The 24,331-nt window shown below is 37.1% G+C and overlaps 1 protein-coding gene across 3 annotated transcripts in view; it reads right to left on the bottom strand.

Moving 5' to 3' along the window:
- Positions 1 to 24,331, bottom strand: part of Ttll7 (tubulin tyrosine ligase like 7) — a 131,131-nt gene that overhangs the window by 483 nt on the left and 106,317 nt on the right. For all 3 annotated transcript variants that reach the window (XM_006984719.4, XM_076575173.1, XM_076575172.1), the window contains 2 exons: positions 17,791 to 17,951; positions 11,677 to 11,850 (listed from right to left, as the gene is read on the bottom strand). In XM_006984719.4, the coding sequence (XP_006984781.1) occupies positions 11,677 to 11,850; positions 17,791 to 17,951 (335 nt within the window). The remainder of the gene's footprint in view (positions 1 to 11,676; positions 11,851 to 17,790; positions 17,952 to 24,331) is intronic.

The raw sequence follows: 24,331 nt of genomic DNA, 5'->3' as shown, positions 1-24,331 counted from the left end.
ATTGTGACTATCACAACAATACAATTCATACAGAAATTTCCATCCTAAGATTAAACTTCAGAAAGTTGAATACACACAAACATAACATATGAAATTTGCATCTCATGATATGCTATCATCACTCTATTCAAACATCACATTGCTGTTTGTTGGCTCACGTTAACTTATAATTCATTTTTCAGTGCATGTAAGTAACATGTGGAGCCAGGTAAATAGCTCTTTAAAACATGTGATATAAGAATCAAACACTCAAATCTTTAGCCTTTTACTAATTATTTTCATGGAGAATTTGGCAAGCCATATTAACAACAGCATTTATTTAAAGGATCTAGAACCATGAATCCTAATTATATAATGTCTCATTGATCCACTATAACTATAGTTAATCTAAAACATTCTTAATCTATTTTGTATTCTTAGACAATTTGGTGTTGATGGTTACAGACTGATGTAACCATGAATCCAAATGTATTTCCAAATATGTGATTTTCCTCAGATTTTAGAAAAACAAGATAGTATATGTATAAGGTTATATATATATATATATATATATATATACACATACATACATACACACACACACATATATATATATCCACCAGGATGCCAAAATTATGCAAACAAACCATTAATTTTTACATAATAAAAGTATGAATATTCATAATTAATGGTAAAGACAAGTGAATTTATACACTAATTCAGGTCCAATTTACCAAGAAACTGGACATTGTTTTTTGTTTGTTTTCTTTTCATTTTTTTTAAATTTTTTTATTTTTTGAGACAGGATTTCTCTGTGTAGCTTTTGGAGCCTGTCCTGGTACTCACTTTGTAGTCCAGGCTGGCCTTGCACTCACAGAGATCCAACTGCTTCAGCCTCCCCAGTGCTGGGATTAAAGGCATACACCACCATACCCGGCTTTGTTTGTTTGTTTTCAGTGGCAAGCTTTGAAAATTGGAAATTACATATAACTTGGGCACCCATATTTTCTTTTCCTGTGAAAACCTTGATAGATTGGCCAGTCTAATCTATAGGTCTCGAACTGAATGGCCAAGGAAATCCATAAATATAAATGGAAATTCTATAAGTTATATAAAGCCTATGTTGTAGTAATGACTAGAACAATGCACTGCAAAGCCAGGACACAGATGTCTCTGCGGAATTCCCAAGAACAGAAGCAACAATAAAGACCAGTCATTAGCTGTGGTCTTGGAAAAATAAACAAACGACATCATAAATGAACACATGAGAAACAAAGTGAGGAGTAAGAACTGTCAGTTGCCTATTCTATGTGCAACAATGCTGAGAATTAGGATACATCTATATTAATGGGAAATTAAACTTACAGTTGTTTCATGTGAATCTTAGAGAAAGAAAAGAATTCATTATAATCAAACTGCAAACAGCGTTCAGATTAAAATAGAATTTTCCATAATATCCATAAACATTATTTCATCATGAATAATAATACCTACTAAATCTGTTACCTAATATCACAAACTATAAATAATTGCACCGATCATTAAGTTAATAGAGCAGTAAAATAATACACAACAAACTAAATTAAATCAAAACTCCAGAATGGTTGATGAATAATGAAACAACTGATTTCTCACATCACAGATTATATAAATTATTTTCTTAATATCACTAGGGTAATTTATATGGATTAATTATGATGTCACGTGCTGGTGAAGTCTTAATGATTAATCTGATACCTTTGCCATGGGAAAGTGTCCCTTCTTAGGTAGGACAAGGAGCAAATAAGCTAAGGTATGTGATCAAAACCCACTAGTCCACACGCGTGGGGACATTCTACACTCTGCAGAAAATGCACCAGGAATGATACAGTAAACACTTTTGCCAAACTTTGCTTCACACATGTCTGTGTGGGTGGTGTACACACATGCGGTGGTCGCCTGAGCATGAGTGTAGAGGTCTAAGTTGATGTCAGTTGTCTCTCTCCATCACTCACCACTTTATTTACTGACACAGGGTCTGTCACTGAACCTGCAGTTCACCAAGTCCAGGTAGCCAGCTTGTCCTGAGCATCCCTCATCTCCTGGGTTCTGGGATTACAGTTGGCCATTACACCTGCTGAGTTTTTGCTCTAATGTGGACTCTGGGGATCCAAATTGAGGTCTCATGCTTGTGGGGCAAACATTTTATCCACAGAGCTATCTTTACAAGCTTCCAATTAAAATTTTAATTTTCCATAAATCAGCACTATTGACACTTTAGTAACATGCATAAAAATGTTTTTCTATTCTCTCAGTAGATATGGAACCCATGATCCTCCTGCCCTCGGCCTCCTGAGTACTGGGATATCATACCCAGCCTCACAAAAGCTTTAATTTCCATTTTTGCATATGAAAAAATAAAATCACAAAATATAGGATCCTAGCTAATTTATTTTATATTAAACAACTATTTAAATAGCATTTTATAGGCCAATGCTATTATAATTTTTTTATAAATGTCAATTTTTTTATTCTAATAACAGTTATCTAAGTAAACATCATAGTTAGTAACATTTTTACAGATAAGCTGTATGAAGCACACAGGGCCGACTGTCTTTCCCCTAGTCACATAGCTAGTGAAGGGACGTGACAGAGTCCCTGCACATCTACAACATTGGCGCTCCTCAGCACTGCACTCTTTGGCCATGACAATTCCAGACACTTGTCAGGGTAAACAAAAATCCCATTTTAAAACTTGTATGCAATTATTACAATAATACTTTCAGGAATTTGAAGTGTATGATAACACATGCAGTACAGTGGGTATACATGCCACAAACCCCAACTTTCTAGTAGAAGTGGTAGTTCATGAGAAACTGTTCTTTTGGACTTGAAAGAAGGAGAAGTGTGATATGAACTTGAAAAAGTGTATGAAATTATCCTGGAAAAACACTCTGCTTACCTAAAGCAAATGCTGTGGGTATTGCAAGGCATTATGGAGAAATGCAATAGTTATTTGCCTTGAAGTCTCCACTAATATCTCCTGGGAGACTCGAGTAGCTGAACAGCAAAGATTACTTTTAAATTGTTCTTTGCATTGGAGTTAAATAACACAATTTGATTTTTTAGGCAGGAAGACTGTTTCAAGGAAGTAAATTTATAGACTATATCTGAAGACTTTGTATAAGCACCAAAATACAAAGACATTTACAGCTTTTATTCTAGCTTATTTTTGCTGTACCTAAATAATTCACAGCTAACTGGTACCCAAAAGCAATACATCAGACTATCTCCATTCACTTCACACCCATAGTCACACTCCTCATTTGTTAGGCTAGGTGTATACATTCTTACATACCCACCATGAAGATGTAGAACACACACTTTTATAGAATTTTATATGCTATCTTATTGCTAACTCTGATGATCCCCAGAATATCAATCATTTAAAACTGATAGAAACTTTTCCTTGAACATGTAAGCGACATTCACCTTCTAGCATCTTTCTGTAGTAGGACAAGGACCACTGAACTCCAGCAGGTAAACCCAGCTACCAGGTTTAAGAATTGCAGAGTAAATAAAATTCAACAGACTATGTGTCTTCTGCTTTTGGGGGATTTTTCTTACTGTCTTGAAATTCATGACAGAAATAATTTTTATCATTCTTGGATATAAAATTCATTATATCGAGTATATCAATCTTATAGAACCACCTGCATGTCTAGAACACTGTCATCATCCCAAGAAGAAACTCTACACCTATTAATTTTCCTAGTTTCTCCTTCTCAGTTTGGGTTCAGGAACTCAGCAATATGAGCACTCGCCTGGCACATGTGAAGTCCTGAGTTCAGTGCCAAACACTTATAAAACACTCTTTTGGGGAGATGCTCACCTCTCCTCTAGTCTAGTCCCTAACCAGGTAGTTATTTGGATGGTAGCATAAAAATTAAAGGCTTAAAAGCTAGTATCCGCATATAAAGGAAAAGATATAATATTTGTCTTTGAGGGTCTAGGTTGCCTCATTAGAATAATTTTTTTCTAACTCCATCCATTTACCTGTGAATTTAATGATTTCATTTTTCTTAACAGCTGAACAGTATTCCATTGTGCAAATGTACCACATTTTCCTGAATCATATATCAGTTGATGGACTTCTGAGCTGTTTCCAATTCTGGCTATTGTGAATAAAGCAGCAATGAACATGGATGAGTAGGTATCTCTATAATAGGATGTTGAGTTCTTTGAGTACATGCCCAAGTGTGTGATAGCTGAATCTTGAGGTACATCTATTCCCAGATTCCTAAAGAACCATGACACTAATTTCCATAGTGGCTATACAAGATAGCACTCCCACTAGCAGTGGATAAGTGTTCCCATTACTCTCCTTCCTTGACAGCATGAGCTGTCATTTGCTTACTTGATTGTTGCTATTCTGACTGTGCTAAAATGAAATCTCAAAGTAGTTTTAATTTGCATTGCCTGGATGGCTAAGGATGCTGAACATTTCTTTAAGTGTTTCTTATCCATTTGTTTCTCCCTTTCTTTCTCTCTTTCTTTTTCTTTCTTTCTTTCTTTCTTTCTTTCTTTCTTTCTCTCTTTCTTTCTTTTTTTTTTTTTTTTTTAGAACTGGCTATTTAGTTTTGTACTCCATCTTTAAAATTAGGCTATTTGTCTTCTTGATGTTCTGCCTTTTTAGTTCTTTCTGTGTTTAGATACTAACCCTCTATCAGATGCACAATTGGTAAAAATATTTTCTTATCCCATAGCCTGCTGATTTGTCCGATTGACAGTGTCTTTTGCCATATAGAAGCTTTTCAGATTCATTCCGTCCCATTTATTCAATATTGATCTTAGGGTCTGTGCTATTAGTGGCCTGTTCATAAAGTCCTTCCCTGTGCCAATGAGTTCAAGCCTAATCTGCACTTTCTCCTCTATCAGATTTAGGGTATATGTATTATGTTGAGGTTCTGGATCCATTTGGAGTTGAGTTTTGCACAGGGTGGGTGAAAAATATGATTCTATTTGCATTCTACATGCAGCCATCCAGTTTGACCAGCACTATTTGTTGAAGATGCTGTCTTTTCTCCATCATCAACCCTCTCTCCTCAAGACTCGGGAGATATGCAGAAGAAGAGGCAGAAAGATTGTTAAGAGCCAGAGGTGATGGAGGATTCTGAGGAAACACACATCTTCCAGACACAACAGGACAGATGCACAGATGAATTCAGAGACTGTGGCAGACTGCTCAAAGCCTGGACAAGTGCAAGCTGATGGGGCAAGTGAACATGGAATTCCACCCCTAACTAAGAAGCTGTCTGCACTGGCAATGGAAAAGATAGTTTTCTCTTGTGGAGTCTCACTGGATGGACTAACATTCCAGGGTAGGCCCCATGAATTGGCCAACACAAAACAAAATCAGTGATATTTTTGTTGACTTTTTGTTTTGGACATTTTTTTGTCTTATTGGTCTTTTGCTTGTATATTTTGGTTCTCATTTTTGTGGGTCTTTCTGTGTATGTTTCTTGGCTTTTTGTTTTTGTTTGTTTCTTAAAGAGAGAAATAAACATAAATTTGGGTGGGTAGAGATATAGAAAGGATCTGGGAGGAATTAGGAGAGATGAAAAACATGATTAAATGTATTATATGAAAAAAGTTCCTTTACAATTTACAAGGGGAAAAAAAAGGCTTTTTTTTTTTTTTTCATTTCCTGCCTTCCTACCCAGGAAACTTTAATTTTACTTCCTGATGTTGAAGTTGTTGTTACAGATGGGATTGCAAGTGCCCTTTTGTGTCTGCTTGTGAAATTAGCATATTTGCAACACTTCTGTTTGTATTATGGAATGAGTTTCTTTGTTTGACAGCTAATACTCTATTGTACGGCCATACCTTCTGCTTATACACTCACTTGTTGATGGACAGTTGGGTTTGTTCCACCTCTTAGCTTTTGTAAAACAAATGCTGCTGTGCATACTGGGGTGCCTGGCTTCAGTTCCTCTGAGTCTACACTCAGAGTTGTCACTTTGGGGTCATGTGTGCATTTATATTTAGCTTCCTGAGACAATGCTAAACTCTATTCCACAGCAGCCACACCATTCCACATCCCCAGCAGCAAAGCCTGAGCTTTCCAATTTTCCATCTCCACCAACATGGATATATAGTATTCCCTTACCTGACAGCAGCCATTTATTATGAGGTACCTTGTAATTTCAACTTTGGTTTGGAAAGCAAGGGGACAAGGCCTATTTTCAAATGCCCACTGTGTCACATGCTACTAATATGAGACCTCTTAGACCTGTTTCTTCAGCTCTCAAGAAATCCAGGCATTTCCATCCTGCCTATCTCCCAGGGCCAATGAGGGCACATGAATGAACACTTAGAATTAATGTGTCATGAACATCAGCCCCACTAGCAAGATCATCCTTCATCTCAGATAAACATATCTTGTTGTAGCTTCAGGTCACTAATGGCAGCACATGCCTTAAAATTCTTAAGTTTAAATTATAACACACATTTAGAGAAGGGTGTTGAACATGGCATTCAGCTGAACATGTTCTGAGACGATTACTTGTATAAAACCATCACATTAAGCAGCTGAACATCTGTAGAATCCCTGAGCTCAGCATTACAGTCCTCTCTTTTCCCATCTTGATCTTTATGATGCTTACATCCTTATTTCCCATCCAAACCCATCTTCTTTAAACACTGTTTTGTGTATTCTTTATAAAGTACCTATTCCTTTGTACTTGGACAAGTACAGGTACTTATTGCTCCATTTTATGTTTGAGCCCCTATCCTCGTATTTGCAGGTAAACTGTTTTCCTAACCAGAGTGTCATGCCATTGTGTGATATTACAGAAAACCTGTCTGTTCATCTGCTGGATACTTGGGTTGTTTCTAATTTTTTTAAGTGTTATGAGTAAATTATCCCATGACCATTGTAGAAAGGATTGTTGTGTTCACACTTATACATTTCTGATAGAAAATTACGGGCACAGTGGCTATGAAAATGGTGGAGTCCAGTATGAAATGCCGAACTGTCACCCATTGTCATTGTTTTCTGTCATTTCTTATTTCTTGATGTTCTTGGTGGGTCCTGGTGTGCAGCTTTGAGGATGCTTTGTTCTATTATTTTGTAGTATCTTGAATTCTAGTTTGCCTATATACATTTTTAAATGTTTATTGTCCTTTTTTTCCAAGTTATCTTCCCCAAGTTTCCATTAACCAATCTGTTTTTCTCCTGAGAAGTTGTAGGAATTCATGTAAAATTTGTATCACACTTTATTTTTGTTTGTATTTTGCCTTTTGTCCTGAGATAAGGTCTCATGTAACCCTGGCTGGCTTGAACTTGCTATCTAGCTAAGGCTGGCTTTGAACTCCTGATTCTCTGCTTCCACCTCTGTTCCTGCATGTTGGGATTACAGTCCTGCACACCCATGCCTTGGAACACAACTTTCTCACATGTTATATAGATTGCAGACATCTTCCTCTATGCTGTAGCTTTTAGGTTTTTATTTTTAATAGGCTGTTATGATAACTATATGTATATATACCTAATTTTCATACAAAAACATATTCATCTTTTCATTTATGATTAACACCTTTGAAGCTATTTTTCTAATGGTGATTTATACATCTCAAATTCATGAAGATATTCTTCTAAATTATCCTCTGAAATTTGCAGTTTTACCCTTCATGACTGTCTACTTAGCTCATCATTTTCATGGATGAAGTTGGGTTTCTTTTCTAGAGTACTTGGAAATCCAACTCTCCTATCACCATTGTATGAGTAATCTTCCTCTCTTCATTTGCTATAAAGAAGGTGGGCCCCCTTTGTCATAAGTCAAGTCTCTTGGTATGCTTGGGCTAGCTTACAGCTTTCCACAGCAGTCCCATTGGTCCAACTGCTTGTCAACTTTACATCATTTTAACTTACCTTATTTTGGTTCAAGGCTTTCCAGCAAGTAGTTTGTAAATCTACTTTGAGTTTCTATTTTAAGATTGTCTTATCTATTTTTTTATTTTGTTCTTCTGTGCTTCAAATGCTAGAACAAACTAGGAACAAATATTTCTGCTACAAAAATGTGTTGCAAAATACAGTAAGATTATATTGAATTCATGGGTATATGGAACAGTTTGAGAGAAAATGGCATTATAATGATGATTTTAATTATTAAAGTATATGTTTCCATTTTCACATTTTCCGGAATATGGATCTTATATATCCTTATTAGATGCATTCCTATAATGATTAAAAATTCTTTCAAGATATTAATGCTGGTGCTTGAATTTTCAAATTCTAGATCTCTGTTGTTAATAAAGAATATAATAATTTACTTTCTTAGATCGACGGATTTCATCAAGATAGCTAAAGTTACTTTGTTTATATATAGATGCATATGAATATACAGTTATATTCACTAATAATAAACCTTTAGTTCTCCATTTCAAACCAGATGCCTTTTACCTGTCTTTATCATTAGTATGTTTAGGCCCTTCAGTTATGAGGCTGAACAGGAATAGGGAGAGCAGACAATCTTGCCTTGTTCCTCATATGAGAAGGAAATGCCTGGACGTTTAAGCATATTTGTTATGAGACTTCTGTAGTTATGTTGTATTGAACTACAAAAATTCTTCCTCTTCTTTTTCTGGCTGGCCAAACAATTTTCTAATCACACGTGTAACTGAATTTGATAAGGTGATTTATCTTTACCTGGATGGAGCAATATCAGGGCTCAAACCCAGGGCCTACTACACTCACCACAAACATTCCTGTCACTGAGCCACATCCCAACCCTCTCCCTGGATCTTTTGAAATGGTCTTCTAATCCATTAGGTAGCAAAAGACCTCAATCACATCTTCTTCAGGTAATGGACTCTATCACCAATACCATAAGCCGAAGCTGGATGAGGGATTACCTTTGCTATAATTGGTTCAGTTTGCTAATATATAGCTTCATATTTTACATTTATTTGATAGGTTAGAGTGAACACATTTTTCTTTGCCAAGAAATCTCTGTTTGGTTTTGGGTATCAAAGGCAGGTAAATATAAGTTCTCTTATAACAAAGAGAAACTAAGTTCTCTCTTTTTCCATTCTCAAGATGAGGTTGGTGGTAAACTCCTAAAAACCTGAACACCTAAAAGCAGTTGGAGAACTCAAAGTGTAAGAACTAATCTCAGTTCAGTGAAGCACCAAACTGGTCTGAAACTTTAGTATTCTGAAGACTGCATAGACAGGCGCACATTTCCAAATGAATACCTCAGTTCGTACACCAAATCTAATGGTTTAGTTTTCATGAGACTTGTGTGTGCTGTGTCATTTTTATTGATGTGTTGTTATTTCTGTAAGGTTGCAAGATCAGAAACCAATGTCTACCATATAATAGTTAAAACCTCCTAGGAAATATTGCTCAAGGATACATTATGCTTGGGTTTATAAAACTGGGTGATGCTAACTGCCTCGCTTTTGGTTTTTAAATGAAATATCCAAAAACACATCCTCTCATAAAAGTATCCAAGCATACCTCATGAATGCATATGCTATATTCATATTTATGTATGCTATTATTTACAATTAATTTATACATATACATTCACATGTATATTTTATCAGGTATACTTCATAAATAAAAGCAATCAATCTATTAAATACTAAGCTCTATAAAGTAAAATGTTACAGATTCATTTCCCTGTAAGAGAAAATTGATGTTCTTAAATTGATTCACCTGAGTTTTAATAGCTAGATATTGAATAAAGATGTTTATTTCCCTCCACTTCTTGGGTTTCCATGAATAGCTAACTCTCACTAGTGTAAATGTCCTGGCGTCTTTCCAGAATTACATTATCTGATTATTGGATTTAAAGGGAGGATGCAAGCTTGGTTGGCTCAGCCCTTGCAGAGAAGTGGCATGCCCACTTGCCCCCCCCCCAAGCCCTCATGGAACTAAGGGAATAGAAATTTTGTGTTGAGCCAACTCTGCTTTGAAAAGGATAAGTTTGATCTTGTAATTTGGTATTAGAAACTCACTGGCATCATCTACATCATCTCCCCAATATTCTGTCAGCAGAATTACATTTTGAACTCTCAGAATTCTGAACTTGGGCAGGAATGACGATGCATTTACAGACACCTCATAATGCTTAGACTGTTTTTTTTTTCTTTTTTCTTTTTAATGCTTAGACTCTTAACCCCAGGCTCATCTGAGCATCTCCCAGAAGTCCAGAACTGACGATTTCAGGACCAGGAACGTCTCTCCTGAACACAAAGATTAGAAGGAAATAAAAGACTGGAAGCAATTGTGGATGTGACATCTTCCCAGACCAACCAGGAAACCATCCTCTTTGCCTTGCTCACAAAAGCTACCTGATCCATCAATTGAAACTGAGCTGTAAGGGCTAGAATTGCAGGATGACACAAGAGAGAACTGATAAATTCTGTCCTATGTGGGAATTTGAAGCTTCCCAGATTATGCACAGCATGCTGCTCCTTAAAGAAGGGCTCTTCATTTCTGGGCTGTAATGTCAAAACAATGGTTAGCATCCTTTCAAATCTGATGAAACCACTAAAGAAAGATTTATTTCCCATTATAACTGTGCAGTATAAATTTAATGTTGTCCACATATTTAAAAAAAACAATTAACTTTGTCTCTGGGATTGTTATGATCAATTGGTTACTATTTGCAAAAAGTTAAAACAGATTAGTCATCCTACACAGTGTACATAAAACAAAATCTAAGACAAATGTGTGTGTTGGTCCTTTCTGAGAAAAACATCTGTTCTGTTGTTCCAGGTCACTGTGGTAGAAAGCGGACTTCAGGGGCCTCCCCGAGATCTTTTACTGCATCCATTTCTAGTGATCCCATTTGCTCTTTTTCAGCCTACTCCTTGACTCCTTTTGACTATGACTTCATATTCATGACTTACTTTCTTCTACTTTAAGCAGCACTACAACTTTCGTATAATAAAACTGAAGTGGCAGAAGCTGGGAATGCAGCTCAGTGTATAGAGAACTTGCTTATCCTGTGTGAAATCCTGGGTTCAAGTTTCTAACACTAAACCAAGCTGCAACAAATACCCAAAGTTACAATTCATCTTTAATTCTAATAGGAATTGTAATTGTTTTGGAACATTCTAAAATGAACTACTTTTTTATTCTGTACTTTTGCAGCTTAACAGTTGTTTCTTGTTGTTGTGTTTCCAACTTTTAGAAAACTACATGTTTTAACTGGGCATAAATGAAACTGAATTTTGAGATAGAACTTGACAACAATTTATCTCCTGCTGATTGCTGTGGCAATGTCTTGGTAGAAGCATGCTGAATAATAAAATCAAAGTAAATGCACCTTCTCAACCATACTGTTAACAGGGATGAATGTTGGAATGCCTAATAGTAGTTCATTTTATTCCAATGTTTTGGAGTGCTCTTCAACAGGTTTTGAATGTGTGTGTGTGTGTGTGTGTGTGTGTGTGTGTATACTTATCTCCAATCACATCTATCACCTTTAGGTTAGTGATTGCTGTTCAGTTTCTTAAAGACAAAGACTGGGCAAATCAAAGCTGTTTTGTAGATTAGAGAATGGATATATTTTCAGTTTTTTGATGATCCCCTAGTTATATAAGCATAAAAATATCCTAATCTTTTTAGACCTCTCAATTTCAAACTATTTGATGTCATGTCTCTACACAAAACTCACAGGGGACTAAGGATGTAGAGCTTACCTGGAGTTGCCCCAGTCGGGACCAATGCCTGTGATAGGCCCTCGTGTTTCAGTGGTGTACCTGTAAACGACCAGCAGGCACTGCTTGCAGAGCTCCACCAGGCGCTGGCAACACTGAAGCTGCAGCGGAGTCACCACCTCCGGGCTCTTACTGAAGATGCTCTCCCAAGAAGTTCTGTTGGCATGGAAACAGACATGACTTCGCATTCACTGTTAAAAATGGGAACCAGCTAGATCACCTACCTAGCAACAAACTGGGAAACAAGGTAGAAATGGCCTCTCCCGTATGTAATGAATAGGAAAGTTTTATAATAGACACAAATTAGGAAGTTAGTCTTCATTTTTTAAAAACCAAATTATTATATAATTTTTGTCTTTAAGTCCATTAGTGCTACCCACATGGATAGCTAACAAAATGGCTCATTCCTGCTTTAAAAAATGAAGCTGTTCCATATTAAAGTATTTGGTTAATTTCTCTAATTTCAGGTATTCTAGGAATTTAGATTTTTTTGAATTCTATATTTAGCATAATGCTAGACACAAAGAGATTACAAAGTCATTGTAATTTAATTGATGGCTGCCCTGCTCTAGGAAACTCAGTTTGGTTGATTATGAACACCCCTTTTAAAATATTTTCTGTATTAACTGTCCCTTATGCTTCCTCTAATGCAGATATGTACTCCAGCAGTGATGCCACCCCAGCAGGTACTCACCTCCCACACAGGAGCTGGTGTCCTTCTTTCAGGAAACTCACTCCAAAGTGAGAACAGCTCACAATCCCCTGGAAAGCCCCATTGTTTGTGTGTGCATGTTAGTCCATGTTACTGTTATCAAATCCCAAGTTATGGACCATGGCTTAATTCCAGAATACCTTAGCATGGATGGAGGAGGGGTAACTCTTCAAACCTTGAGGGGAAAGTGGCTTGAAATTTTGTAATGGCTCAAGTCTCTTTTTACAAAAGCCAACTTTTGTAACCCTCAGTGGGAAAGAACAAGTTTTCAGAAAGAAAAAAAAATACTAAGGAAAAATCTTTTTTCATGGGGAGAAAAAAAGTCTCAAAAGGAAATTCCAAAGACTCAATTTTCAACCTTCTGTAACTATTTTATATATTTGGAATTTTAAAAAATTATTTACACACTTCAAAGTGTTTGCAGGTTTTTTGTTTTGTTTTGTTTTTTCCTGCAAAGACTACTATTTATTTTCTGAGGAAAAACACGTATCAAGAAGACAGCATGTCATCAGCAAAGGACAGATTTTCCTACAGGGTTAAAGCTCAAGTGAGTTCATTGAAAGAAATGGATTTTCTTCTGGGTTTGGAAATGTTAAGGTCTAAATATAATACTTTTTCCTTAGCAAAGGCATAAACATTTCTAATCCATAAACAATTAAATGCTAGCTCAATTAACTCAAAATTTACTACTAAGCATTTAACAATATACATGTGTTATCAAGACATATATTATAGCTACAGATATAAAATTAACTTTCCTAATTGAAGCAAGAAAACACTAGAAAAGATAATTACCACTTATGTTTGTATTTAATATGCATAATCTAAAAGACCTTAGATGTCTGAGATGAGAGATGTAAAATTGTATATGCCTATAAATACACATAGAAAACATCCTATGTTTCGCCTGCTCATCTATCCATCTCTGCTGAGATTCTGTTATGTCTAAGAACATCTATCTCCCTCATTATCCTCCATGTTGAATAGGATTATTAAAATTTTTTATACTTTGAAACATCTGATTAGATCTGTACCAGGTCTCTCACATCAAGGTTATTTTTCTTTATTGACCTTGAGATTTAGAGGGAAGAGAGGAAGAAAAAATATGGAAGAAAGATAAGGGTGTTTCTTCATTTCAATTTGATGTAACTTGTTTACATAATGTGTGAAGTTTGTCTCTGAGGCCATTGATGCATGGCTAGTCACTTTGCTGGCTCCTGCTTACAGAAGGAAAACAGCTTTGACTGGCCTACCGTTCTCTTTTCAAGACAAATGCACGAATCAATGTTCTATACACACTTTCTGTGTATATTTTCAATATCACTGGCAAAATACTTCATTCTAGTCTATTAGTTAGATTCAAATATCAGCATACAAAACTCGTCATAAGAGAAGAGGAAATGAGTAAGACCCAAGACTTGTTGCCAGAGGCTACCAGAGCCAATACACAGGAGAGCTGTGATATTCAGCAATGTGCGCTCCTCAGCTACTGCCTGCCATCAAAGGTATATATGAAATGTTCCTTTGCTACCCTTGTTCCAAAGTAATAGCACAAAGGTTTTTGTTATTGTTCTTGTTGTTTTTAACAAAGGTAAAGGAGATAGGAAGAGTTGAAAATACCAGTGCTTTCAAATCAAAGAACCCAGGGGTCTCCTTGCCTGCTTTCTGAATCTAAATTCAAAGGGAATAAAAGCACTAACATCAATGAATTCTAAAAGAAAAATTAAATGATTAAATAGTTCTTTTGGGTTTTCCCTAATCCTCAGAGAAATATTAAAGGGGATGGCTTTAGATGACATTTTTAGTGACATAATGACAAGGGATAAAATCCTGAATACTTCTCACAACAAAGAGGGGTTAATGAAATCCCAAGACTTTGAAAGTCCTCCTATTATTCAATAATCCAACCACTTCACCCTCTCCCTTATGAAAATTTTAATAAAACATTTATCTGAAGGGAAATAATTTATTCCTTTGTACCCTGGAAGAAGACTAACTGATGGTTAAATGTACAGAGAAAGGAGAAAGAACAGTTTTGCTTTGTCTGTTTCAAATGTAGACAGTCTGTCAAGTGAGTAAATAATCACTAGAAGAAAGACTTGAGCGCTGAACACCTACCATGAACACAGCCAAATGGGAGGGCTGTGAAGGAAGAGAATCACATCACTTAACATCTACACTTTATGCATGTGGTTTTCAAACTATTTCAAAACCTAGAACCAAGCCAGTCTGTGAAGGTGCTTGTTTGTGTTTGGCCCTCAGTTTGGATCTTCCACAGTTCTGCTTTATCTTCTGAAGCTTTGCCCGTCACTATGTATTCCTTTAACAGCTGCTCTGACAGCTAGGAAGTCGGGGTGAAATCCCGTCTTCTCATTTCCAAGGAATGATTTTAGCTAAGGAAAAAAAAGTATAGCTTTCTTTCTCAGTTACAGTGAAAATATTAGACAAATACAACTTAGGTGACTCTTGGGTAGCTCCATTGTTTGTATGGACAAGTATGCCTCTGTCTTTTAACATATCCAAGAATGTGTCTTAGAATGTTTCTGAACTAAGATCTTAAAAATAAATAATAAAGCTTCTATATGACAAACTCCCACAGAAAATGTTTTGGGCTAAAGGTCTAAACCAGATTTTCTTGCTCTGGGTACAGAGAGGACTGGAGAATCCTTTCCAACATGGTTCTTTGCTACACCATTTCCCCTTTCTCTTCATCTCCCCCTTTCTCCTCCACATTCCCCCTCCCCTCCCCTCCTCTTCCTCACTGCTTTATGTGGTCAACACCTATTCTTCCTGCAGGTCTCAACTGAAATGTTACTCACCATAGCCATCTGTCCTGAGTCAGAGTACACAGAAATCTAGAATTCTCTTAGCCCAGGAAAACACAGCAGATAATTTTATTTAAGGAAATTTCAGGAACTACACTGCTCACACGACTGACTACATTGAGAATGTAGACCATCAAAACCCTTCCAGAGGGGCAGAAGAGATGGCTCGGTGGTTAAGAGTGCGTCCTGCTCTTCCAAGAGGACCTGACTTTGAATCCCAGCACCTACACTGTACAGGTCACAACACCAGTAGCTCTAGCGTCAGGGGATCCAATACCGTCTTTGGGGCTTTTTGGACATCTGCACTCACATGCACATACCCTCAAAAATCAGATACACAGAATTTTTTAAATAAAATGTATCTTTAATAAAAACCCTCCCAGGGGACTACAATGCAACCACAGGGTTCTTGGGCATGAGCATCCAAGAATAGAAAGACCAGGATATTTGCTGTCTAATACAAAAGACCTGGGCTGAATTTATTGAAACTAGAAAGGAAGATTTATAATATTTTTCAATGTCTCTGGAGGTAAGCAAGATGGCTTATTTGTTTAATCTTATTCCTGTGTATTAACAGACAGAGACAGGAATGGAGCTGTCCTATTGTTATTTAAATTATTTGTCTAATATTTTCCACATAGCTGAGCAAGAAAGCAACATTTTTTATTAAAATCATTCCTTGAGAAATGAAACTAGATTTCTTTCATCCTATCTTATTAGCTGTCAGATTATCTATTAAAGGATTTCATACTGTATCAAAAGATACAGTAGAATTGTAGAAGATCCAAACTGAGGACCAAACACAAGTAGTACCATGTGGCTTCAGAGTCAAGAAAGCCTACAAAGCTCACTTATTTGTCAAAAAAAGCTCAGAGCTAAACATCTAAAACCACCAGCATGAAAGAAATGGGTGTAGAGTGAAGCCATATTGAACTCCAAAGTATTTCTCCTCCACCTGTTCAGGCATAACTGGCTAAGGATTTGGCTAATGTTGGGGGCTTGAAGTGAAGCAAATGGTAAATGCTGGCCAATGGCAAATGTATCTGGGAGCAGCCAAGAAGGCACTTCTCTTAGAGCTCAACTTGGACTTCCTGGGTTTAAATGGAGGCTCACCCAATTTCTATGGGAACCTGAATAATTTACATATTCTGTACATGTTTTAGTTTCTTTGCCTGTCAAATTAAGATAATAGTAATAGTTTACTCTAGATATTTTATAGTGAATATATGAACAACTGTCCTATGCTTAGTAAACCATTAATAAGCATGGCTTACCACTGCTGTCAGTATTTGTAGGGAAAGATACCACCAGAAAAAATTGCACAGAATATTATGTTAGTGGCAGGTGAAAAGGAAACTCAGTCAAGCCAGAATGTGTTACCAAATAGAGTGAGTAAATAAAACCCTGTGATCAATGAAGTCACCAGACGTATACCATTAGATGTTGACACTGGCAAACACCCAGCACTAAGTTAAGTAGCAAACTGTATCACAGCCTTCCATGGTTGGCAGGAGCTGAAATCCATATGTAGAAGCAAGCTAAAGGATCAAACAAACCAAAAGAGTTCAGACAGAACTCTTATCCCAGAGAGCCATCAATTAGAGGGCTTCAGAACACAGATCAAATATTTCACCTAAATCTCTGTAGGGATGTCTTATAGGCAAGATTGTCCTCAGATGGCATCACAACCCAGAGTGCTCTTCTACTGGTGAATGACAAATGAAGGAAAACACATAGTGCTGAGAAGGGGTCTGCAAAAGGCATGAATGACTCGGAGTCTCAGAGCAGAACACTATGTTAAGATTTTACAACAGAGATAAGTGTTCTCTGGGCCTCTATATAGGGCTCCAATCATGCAGAATGGACAGATTTTTAAGATATTTGAAAAATGATGAGTTTTTCTGGAGTATGTACCAAACAGGAGAGTAAAGACTAAAGAAGGTAGAATGAGTGTTGTAGACAGCCTGTGTCTGTAGACAAGTTTAGATTCTGATGATAGATGAGGGAAATCACTACAGTTTAGGCAGTGATCTTGATAATAAAATAAAATAAACAAATGAAACACTGGAGTCAAGACTACCCAGAAATCTCTTTTATTGCTCATGTATGTATAAGGATGTATGTTTGTGTGTATGTGTGCAGTATATGTATGCATGTGTGTAGTGTGTGTATGTGTGTGTGTGTAATATGTATGCATATTTCTGTATGTATGTGTGTATGCATGGTGTGGTATGTATATTCTGTGTGCACGTACATGTCTGCATGGGGGGCAGAGTTTGATGTTGGGTCCCTCCATCAAACTTGATTTTGATTTCTTGATTTCTCTCTACCTTATTTTTGGAAAGAAGGTCTCTCATTGAGCCCAGAGCTCACTATTGACTTACACAAATCAACTTAATTGATATATGTTATACTTGAGTATTATAATTATATGCAATAAAAATTCATATTTTAAAAGACTATTATAAAGATATTTGACCATGTCCTTTGTCTGCCTATATAGCTAATAATAAAACATTTAAAATTGCAGTAACAGAGAATTAAATGACTTCAACTTACCCTGAATCACAGAAACAACTCCACAGACCTTGACCATGACTCCAGAGTAAGCGATTAAACACCCGGTTGAAAATCCGGTATAAACTCACTTCTTCAGCATCGGGGACCCTCCAGATTCTTGGAAGAACTGTACGGACACTTGATTTTACTATATCTAAAACCTAATGGAAAAACAAGTACTTAAAATCTACATATGCACACATGAGTCTTAAGTTCGAAGATATCTCTTATCAAAGAAAGGTGTGTGTTACCTCCTGTAGCCCAGGCTGACCCAGATTTTATTATGTCACTGAAGCTGGCTTTGAGTTCCTGAGTCTCTTGCTTCAACCTCCCAATGCTTACATTATGGGTATGTACCACTATGCTGGCTTAAATATAAAAGATGAATGTGTGTGTGGAGAGAGGAGGGGAGGGGAGGGGCAGGATAAAGGACTGGAAGGGAGAGGGAAGGAGGGGGGAGAGGAGGAAAAAGAGGATGAAGAGGGAAACCATAAGATAAAGGAAGATGAACCAAACAGAAACATAGACCAATGCACTTGTGAAAGTCTGTTGATCAGTGATGCTGCTTGAGTAAGAAGAGAGTACCAATACAAGTGGAGATCTTTAAAAAAAAATGCTTTATGAAAAAGATCACATGAAGTTGAACCTTTAGTTCACTCAAACCACAAATTCCAACTCTTAAAGGATTGAAATGTCAAATGTTAAAAAAAATATATTCAAATGTCAATGGGTAAATATCTTTTAGACCCTAAGTAAGAAAAAATTTAAGTTGCATAACATCATGATCATATTATTATAAAGAACAGGGATTCATTAAAAATATCATAAAGACAAAGACAGACACCATGGCACATTTGTGATCTCATTAGTGGAGAGACAGGACAGGCAGATTCCCGAAGCTCACTGGTGTTGCACGAATCATAATTGGTCTTAATAAAAACCCAGAGTCAGATATTAGGGTGAAAGCTGAAAGGTCAGAGAAGAAGTGCAAGCCATAGCCACCACCTCTTACCTCACCAACTCCTCAGCCTGAAAGAGCCCACTGGCTGAATTAACTTGTTAATTGCTCTTAGATCTGTTTCCATTCTCCATTTATCGGATTTCTTTTTAATAACAAATGCAGGAGAATTCCAAGTATTGGTTGATTCTTCAATTGCTGAACATTTAACTGCTCTTGTACCAGCTGTTCTAAGGTCTGTAGTTTCTCGGTTGTTAAAGGCCATTGCTTAACCCATACAGGCTTTGTCTGTTAACCATTTTAAAGGTAGAGCTGTTGGTGTCTGTGAAAGATCAGCAGCTATTGTGCCCTATCCTTGTACAAGCTGAATGATCAGTGACTGTACTTTATAATACCTTCTAATATTTTTCCCAGAAATATATGTTAATTCATCATTTGTTTCTGTGATTGAAGGAATGTTAATCAGGGTATTCTATTGCTGTAACAAATCACATTCCCATAAATTCATGGATATATTAGCCACATATGGCTTTAATTTTCCTCTCTGTCCTCTGGCCCTATACATTTGACACATCTCACACTCTGTTTCACTTGGGATAATGCTCCAATCCCTAAAAGCTGAATATTTACCTCCTGAAGAGGCCAATTTGGATGCCAAGTTTCTGGTTCAATTATTTTACATCTACACCAGTGTCTACAAGACCTTCAATGACAACATCATTTATTCATATTTTCAAATTTGGTCTTTATTCACTTATAGAAGTTTACAAAAAAATTCACTTTATGGTTTCTCTTGAAGTTTTTGTTCTCTCTTCTATAACTGTTCTTTCATCCAGAAGTATGGTTTTTTACGATAGGCATTAGGTTCTTTAATTGCTCTGGGAAGGAGTTTCCTCCATGATGACAGAAAAGACTGAATGGAATTTGACATGGGGTCCTATGAGAGGCCCCTCAGGGAGTTTCCCTACCACAAAGGCAAAGGATTACCTTGTCTGTTCCTTGTTGATCTACATTCTTTAGTACAATGTCTGCCTTTGCCATACCTTCTACATAATCCAGAAGGGAGGAGCATTTTGTTGGGATTATTCCTTAAAAAAAATTGTTTCTAGGAACACCCTGTTTTCAGTTCCTTTTTAGGTGACCATGTTTACCACAACTGAAACATTTGACATTACAATTTTTCTTCAAACCTCTGGAAATCACCTCTCCTATCCAAGCATCATCATGATCATAAGATTCAATACTGGTTGTATCTCAGGTCCATCCCTCCAAGGGTGTTGATTTTACTTTTAATGGCCTAATTACCCTTTTGCATTGTGCATTAGCATTTTCAAAAGCCAGAGATTCAATTATTATTTGTATAGCTTCTGAATTTGGTATCATTCTATTTACTGCTGAAGTCAGTCTTTGTAGGAAATCAGTGTAAGTTTCTTTTGGGTCCTGTATAACTTTTGTAAATGACTCAATTTTCTTTCCTACTTCTTCAATTCTTTCCCAAGCTTTCAAGGCTGCTGTGCAGCATAAAGCCAGGGTGTGAATATCATATAAAGATTATCTTTGTAGATCATAATCAGCATAATCGCACTCTCCAAGAAGTTGATCTTGGCAAATTTCAATATTCTAGTTGTACTCCATTGTTCAATGGTCTTAGCCTCATTCTTCCACCAGGTCCTCCATTGTAATTTGGGACCAGCCTCTAAGACTGCTGTAACCAACTCTCTCCAGTCTTGAGGGATAATTCTATTACAAGTTGACCACCAGTTTAACATCTGCTTCACAAAAGGTGAGTGCACACCATATGAGACTATTGCTTCCTTGCATCTCCTCAAGTCTAACATATGCACAGGAGTCCATTCATCTTTTACACACCCCTGAGGATTCTATCATTTGGTAGTTCCTGTAAGGTTCCTGGATAAATTAAGGTTGACTGTTTGAAGGCATTAGACTGTTTCTCTGAACCTTATAATGCAATGTTGAAATTGGCTCTCCTTTAAATCCCTCTGTCTGGGTCTAAATATCTCTATGATCTGTTTTAACAAGTTTTTCTAAAATGTTTATCTTGGCACTCACATTAACCAACTTTTTTAAAGACAAAACAGAAATGATCAAACAAATAATATTTATAATTGACATTACATAAATCCCATCAACATTAATTACCCTCTCATTTAATTGTTCCATTTTTCAGACCATTGAATGCATTATGAAACAGAGACCAAACTCTTTCCATTGTAATAATGTTTCCCATTTTTTAATGTGGGGAAAAAAACCTCTCTCTCTCTGACTTTTTTTTAACTAATTTTCCTCTTTAAGAGGCAGGCGGATCTTTGTAAGTTCGAGGCCAGCCTGGTCTACAAAGCAAGATCCAGGAAAGGTACAAAGCTACACAGAGAAACCCTGCCTTGAAAAAAAAAAACAAAAAAAAAGGAAGGAAGGAAGGAAGGAAGGAAGGAAGGAAGGAAAGAAGGAAGGAAGGAAGGAGGAAAGAAAGAAAGGGAGAGAGAAAGAAAAAAGAAAGAAAGAAAGAAAGAAAGAAAGAAAGAAAGAAAGAAAGAAAGAAAGAAAGAAAGAAAGAAAAAAGAAATCCCAATTAACTCACCAATTCTGCTGACAATGGTGATTCAGATGACAGTGAAGTGAGGCAGTTACCTAGTGTGGCAGCCGCCCAAGGAGGGGTTACAGTGAAAGCCACAACCCACTGGGAGAGGGGAGAAGTGAAAGAGCCAGCTGTCTGCACAAGGGAACAAAAGCAGCTAACTCCTGTAGATTTTGGAGCCCAAAAGTCTATGGAGTTTGCTGCAGAGAGGCTTCACCAGAAACTTAGCTGGCAGGGTAGGGACTCCGGCCCAGGTTGGGTGGAGATTCTGGTCACATACAGCTCCGATTTGAGCTGGTGGCTGCAAAGTCACAGGCAAGTGGCTTTTTCATGAATTCATGCCCCAAAAGTTGGATGTCAGATGTTGCACAAATCCTGATTGGTCTTAATAAAAACCAGAGCCAGATGTCAGGGTGAAAGCTGAAAGATCAGAGAAGAAGAACAAGCCACAGCCACTACCTCTTACCTCACCAACTCCTCAGCCTGAAAGAACCCATTGACTGAATTACCTTGTTATCAGCTCTTAGATCTGTTACCATTCTCTACACTGGCCTACCCTCTGGGTTCAATGAGAGGATCCATCTCAAAAAACATGAGTTGGGGGCAGGGTAGATGGCTCAGCAGATAAAGTTGCTTATCACTCAGCAATGGAAGTCTGCTGACCTATGTTCACTCCCCAGAATGCTTGTGAAAATAGAAGCAAAGAACCACCTCCACAAGGCTTCTCTCTGAGCTCCATGTGTTCATGAGCTCCATGTGTTCACAACAGCTATGTATCCCCCAAACACACACATAAGAGCAAATGAAAAACTAATAAGAAAAAATAAGCTGGAGAAAAATCAAGGAAGACTGCTAATGTAGACCTCTGGTCCCCACTAGGATGCATACAATATATAATGTGCACGCACATACATACACACACACACACACACACACACACACACACACACACACACGTCCATAGCCTCACAGTGCTGTCAGTGTGAGGAGCAGATCCCCATTAAGATGGGGCAGTGGGGGGTGAAGGGGGGGTTGCTGTAGGTGTTGGATTCACAAACGTGAAATAAAAGCACACGTCATCCACAGACTGATGAGGAGACTATCACAAAACAAGTACTGTAATCAACCTGAACGAATGAGACTCAAGAGGCCCTAAGAAATATGCAAAAAGCTTTTCAAGAAAAATAATCAGGTGCTAGACTCTTAAGCAATGTACATATCTATTTCCAACAAAATATTATAAAGAAGAGATATCAACAATCACAGCCATTCTAACTTAAGTTCAATGATGATTAGATTTTTTCCCTTAACATTTTATCAACTTATGAATATTGTCCATAAAAATGAAAGCAAAAGATAAAACAGTTTTTTAAAAAGGGCTTGCTGCTCTTGCAGAAGACCAGAGTTCTCTTCCAGGCACCCAGGGAGGCAGCTCACAACCCCCTGAACTCTGGGTGCGGAGGGTCTGTCACCCACTTGTTTTCACAAGTACAGGGAGACTGTTGAAGACACAATTGCTGTCTATAGGAACAAACAGTAATTGGAAAGAGGAGAATGAATCATTTGTTTCTCTAGGCACTTGCTAGAGATTATTAAGTGATATTAGCTGCTGATGACCAAGTTCAGTTTCAAGCAAACACCCATTTAAAACTCAATTTGGCAAAACCCATTTTCAAAATCATATTGTTCTTTCTGGAAGAATACCAGACCAGCTACAGCTCCTCACAGCAAAGTGTGTGAGCCACACAGAGGCTTCACTTCCCTTCGTCCTGGTCTACTACTATGACATGGGGACAGAAATGCACATCCTGCAGTATGTTGAGGTGTATCTGTAAGCACAGGGAACAGAAGAGAGATAATGATAGATGCTATCCTGGATAATGACTCCTTAATTACAAAGAGGATTTAAAAAACACTTTCATATGAATTATTCACAAAAATACTGATATAATATTCATATCAGACATCAATTTAATTTATGCTGTTTTAAATTTCATTTAAGCTATTCATTTACTGCTTTGCAATATTTAATGTAGAAAGCAGGACTCATGATTGGTGCAATGTAAGAATGAACAGTAGCAGAAAACATGATAAAAATTTAAATCATTTCTCAATTTTCTTTTCCACTTTCTGTCACAATGTATTAGTGAGTATAATGGGCCAAAAATCATAATTCAAGAATGAAAGAATAAAAAAGTAGCCAATTACAGGTTATCATAAGTTAATCTCAAGAATAAATATGAGTTATATAAAATAACTGAAATTGAACAATTCTATTAATACTCAGGATTTAAACATTACCCTAAGCAACTAGTTTTTTCATTATATTATGAGAGACATTTATCTTTCAAATAAAAGGAATTTGAGATTAGGATGTATTTATTCCTTCCTTTTTAAATATAGCCCCTGGTGATCACATGTGATTTACAAGACCCAACGAGAAGGGTAACCAGTGTGGATTAGCTGACTGCCCTGTGCCGAGCACTGTGCAAAGCATACTATTTAAGAGACTCTCTGGGTCATGAGTCTACATGGATTTTATTCTTAGTCTCAGGGAAAATTTAAGAGCACAATAGTCTCGTTTCCTAACCCACATATACCTGTAAGCCAAGGACATAGAGCTAGAGAAAGCCTCCATTCTACAACTAGCATTCCCCACCAATATGGACCTGGGGAGAAAAATCTTCAGTCATCACAACTACTGTACAAGCCCCACAGCTTAGAAGAGCTTTCCCCATCTGGGGGAGTTAGGTGCCATCTGGTAAATGTAGATGCTTGCTCCTTTCCACAGATCATCATGGGGAACTCTGATTCCCCTTTGATTCTCTTTGTTTTCTGTTTTCAAGAAGCCTCCTCTGAAGGCAAGCTTTGGTCTTAGGAGAGGGGATGGGTTAGAAAGATCCACTTCCATAGTTTTAGGGAAAAGAAACCAAATGCTTCCTCTTTGTAATTCTGAAACCTCAAACAAGCTCTTTGCTAACAGTGTC

The sequence above is a fragment of the Peromyscus maniculatus genome, chromosome 6 (genome assembly GCF_049852395.1).
Source record: "Peromyscus maniculatus bairdii isolate BWxNUB_F1_BW_parent chromosome 6, HU_Pman_BW_mat_3.1, whole genome shotgun sequence".
Classification (NCBI taxonomy): Eukaryota; Metazoa; Chordata; class Mammalia; order Rodentia; family Cricetidae; genus Peromyscus; species Peromyscus maniculatus.
Note: the sequence above shows the minus strand (reverse complement) of the source record. Positions and strands in the feature narration are given on the sequence as shown.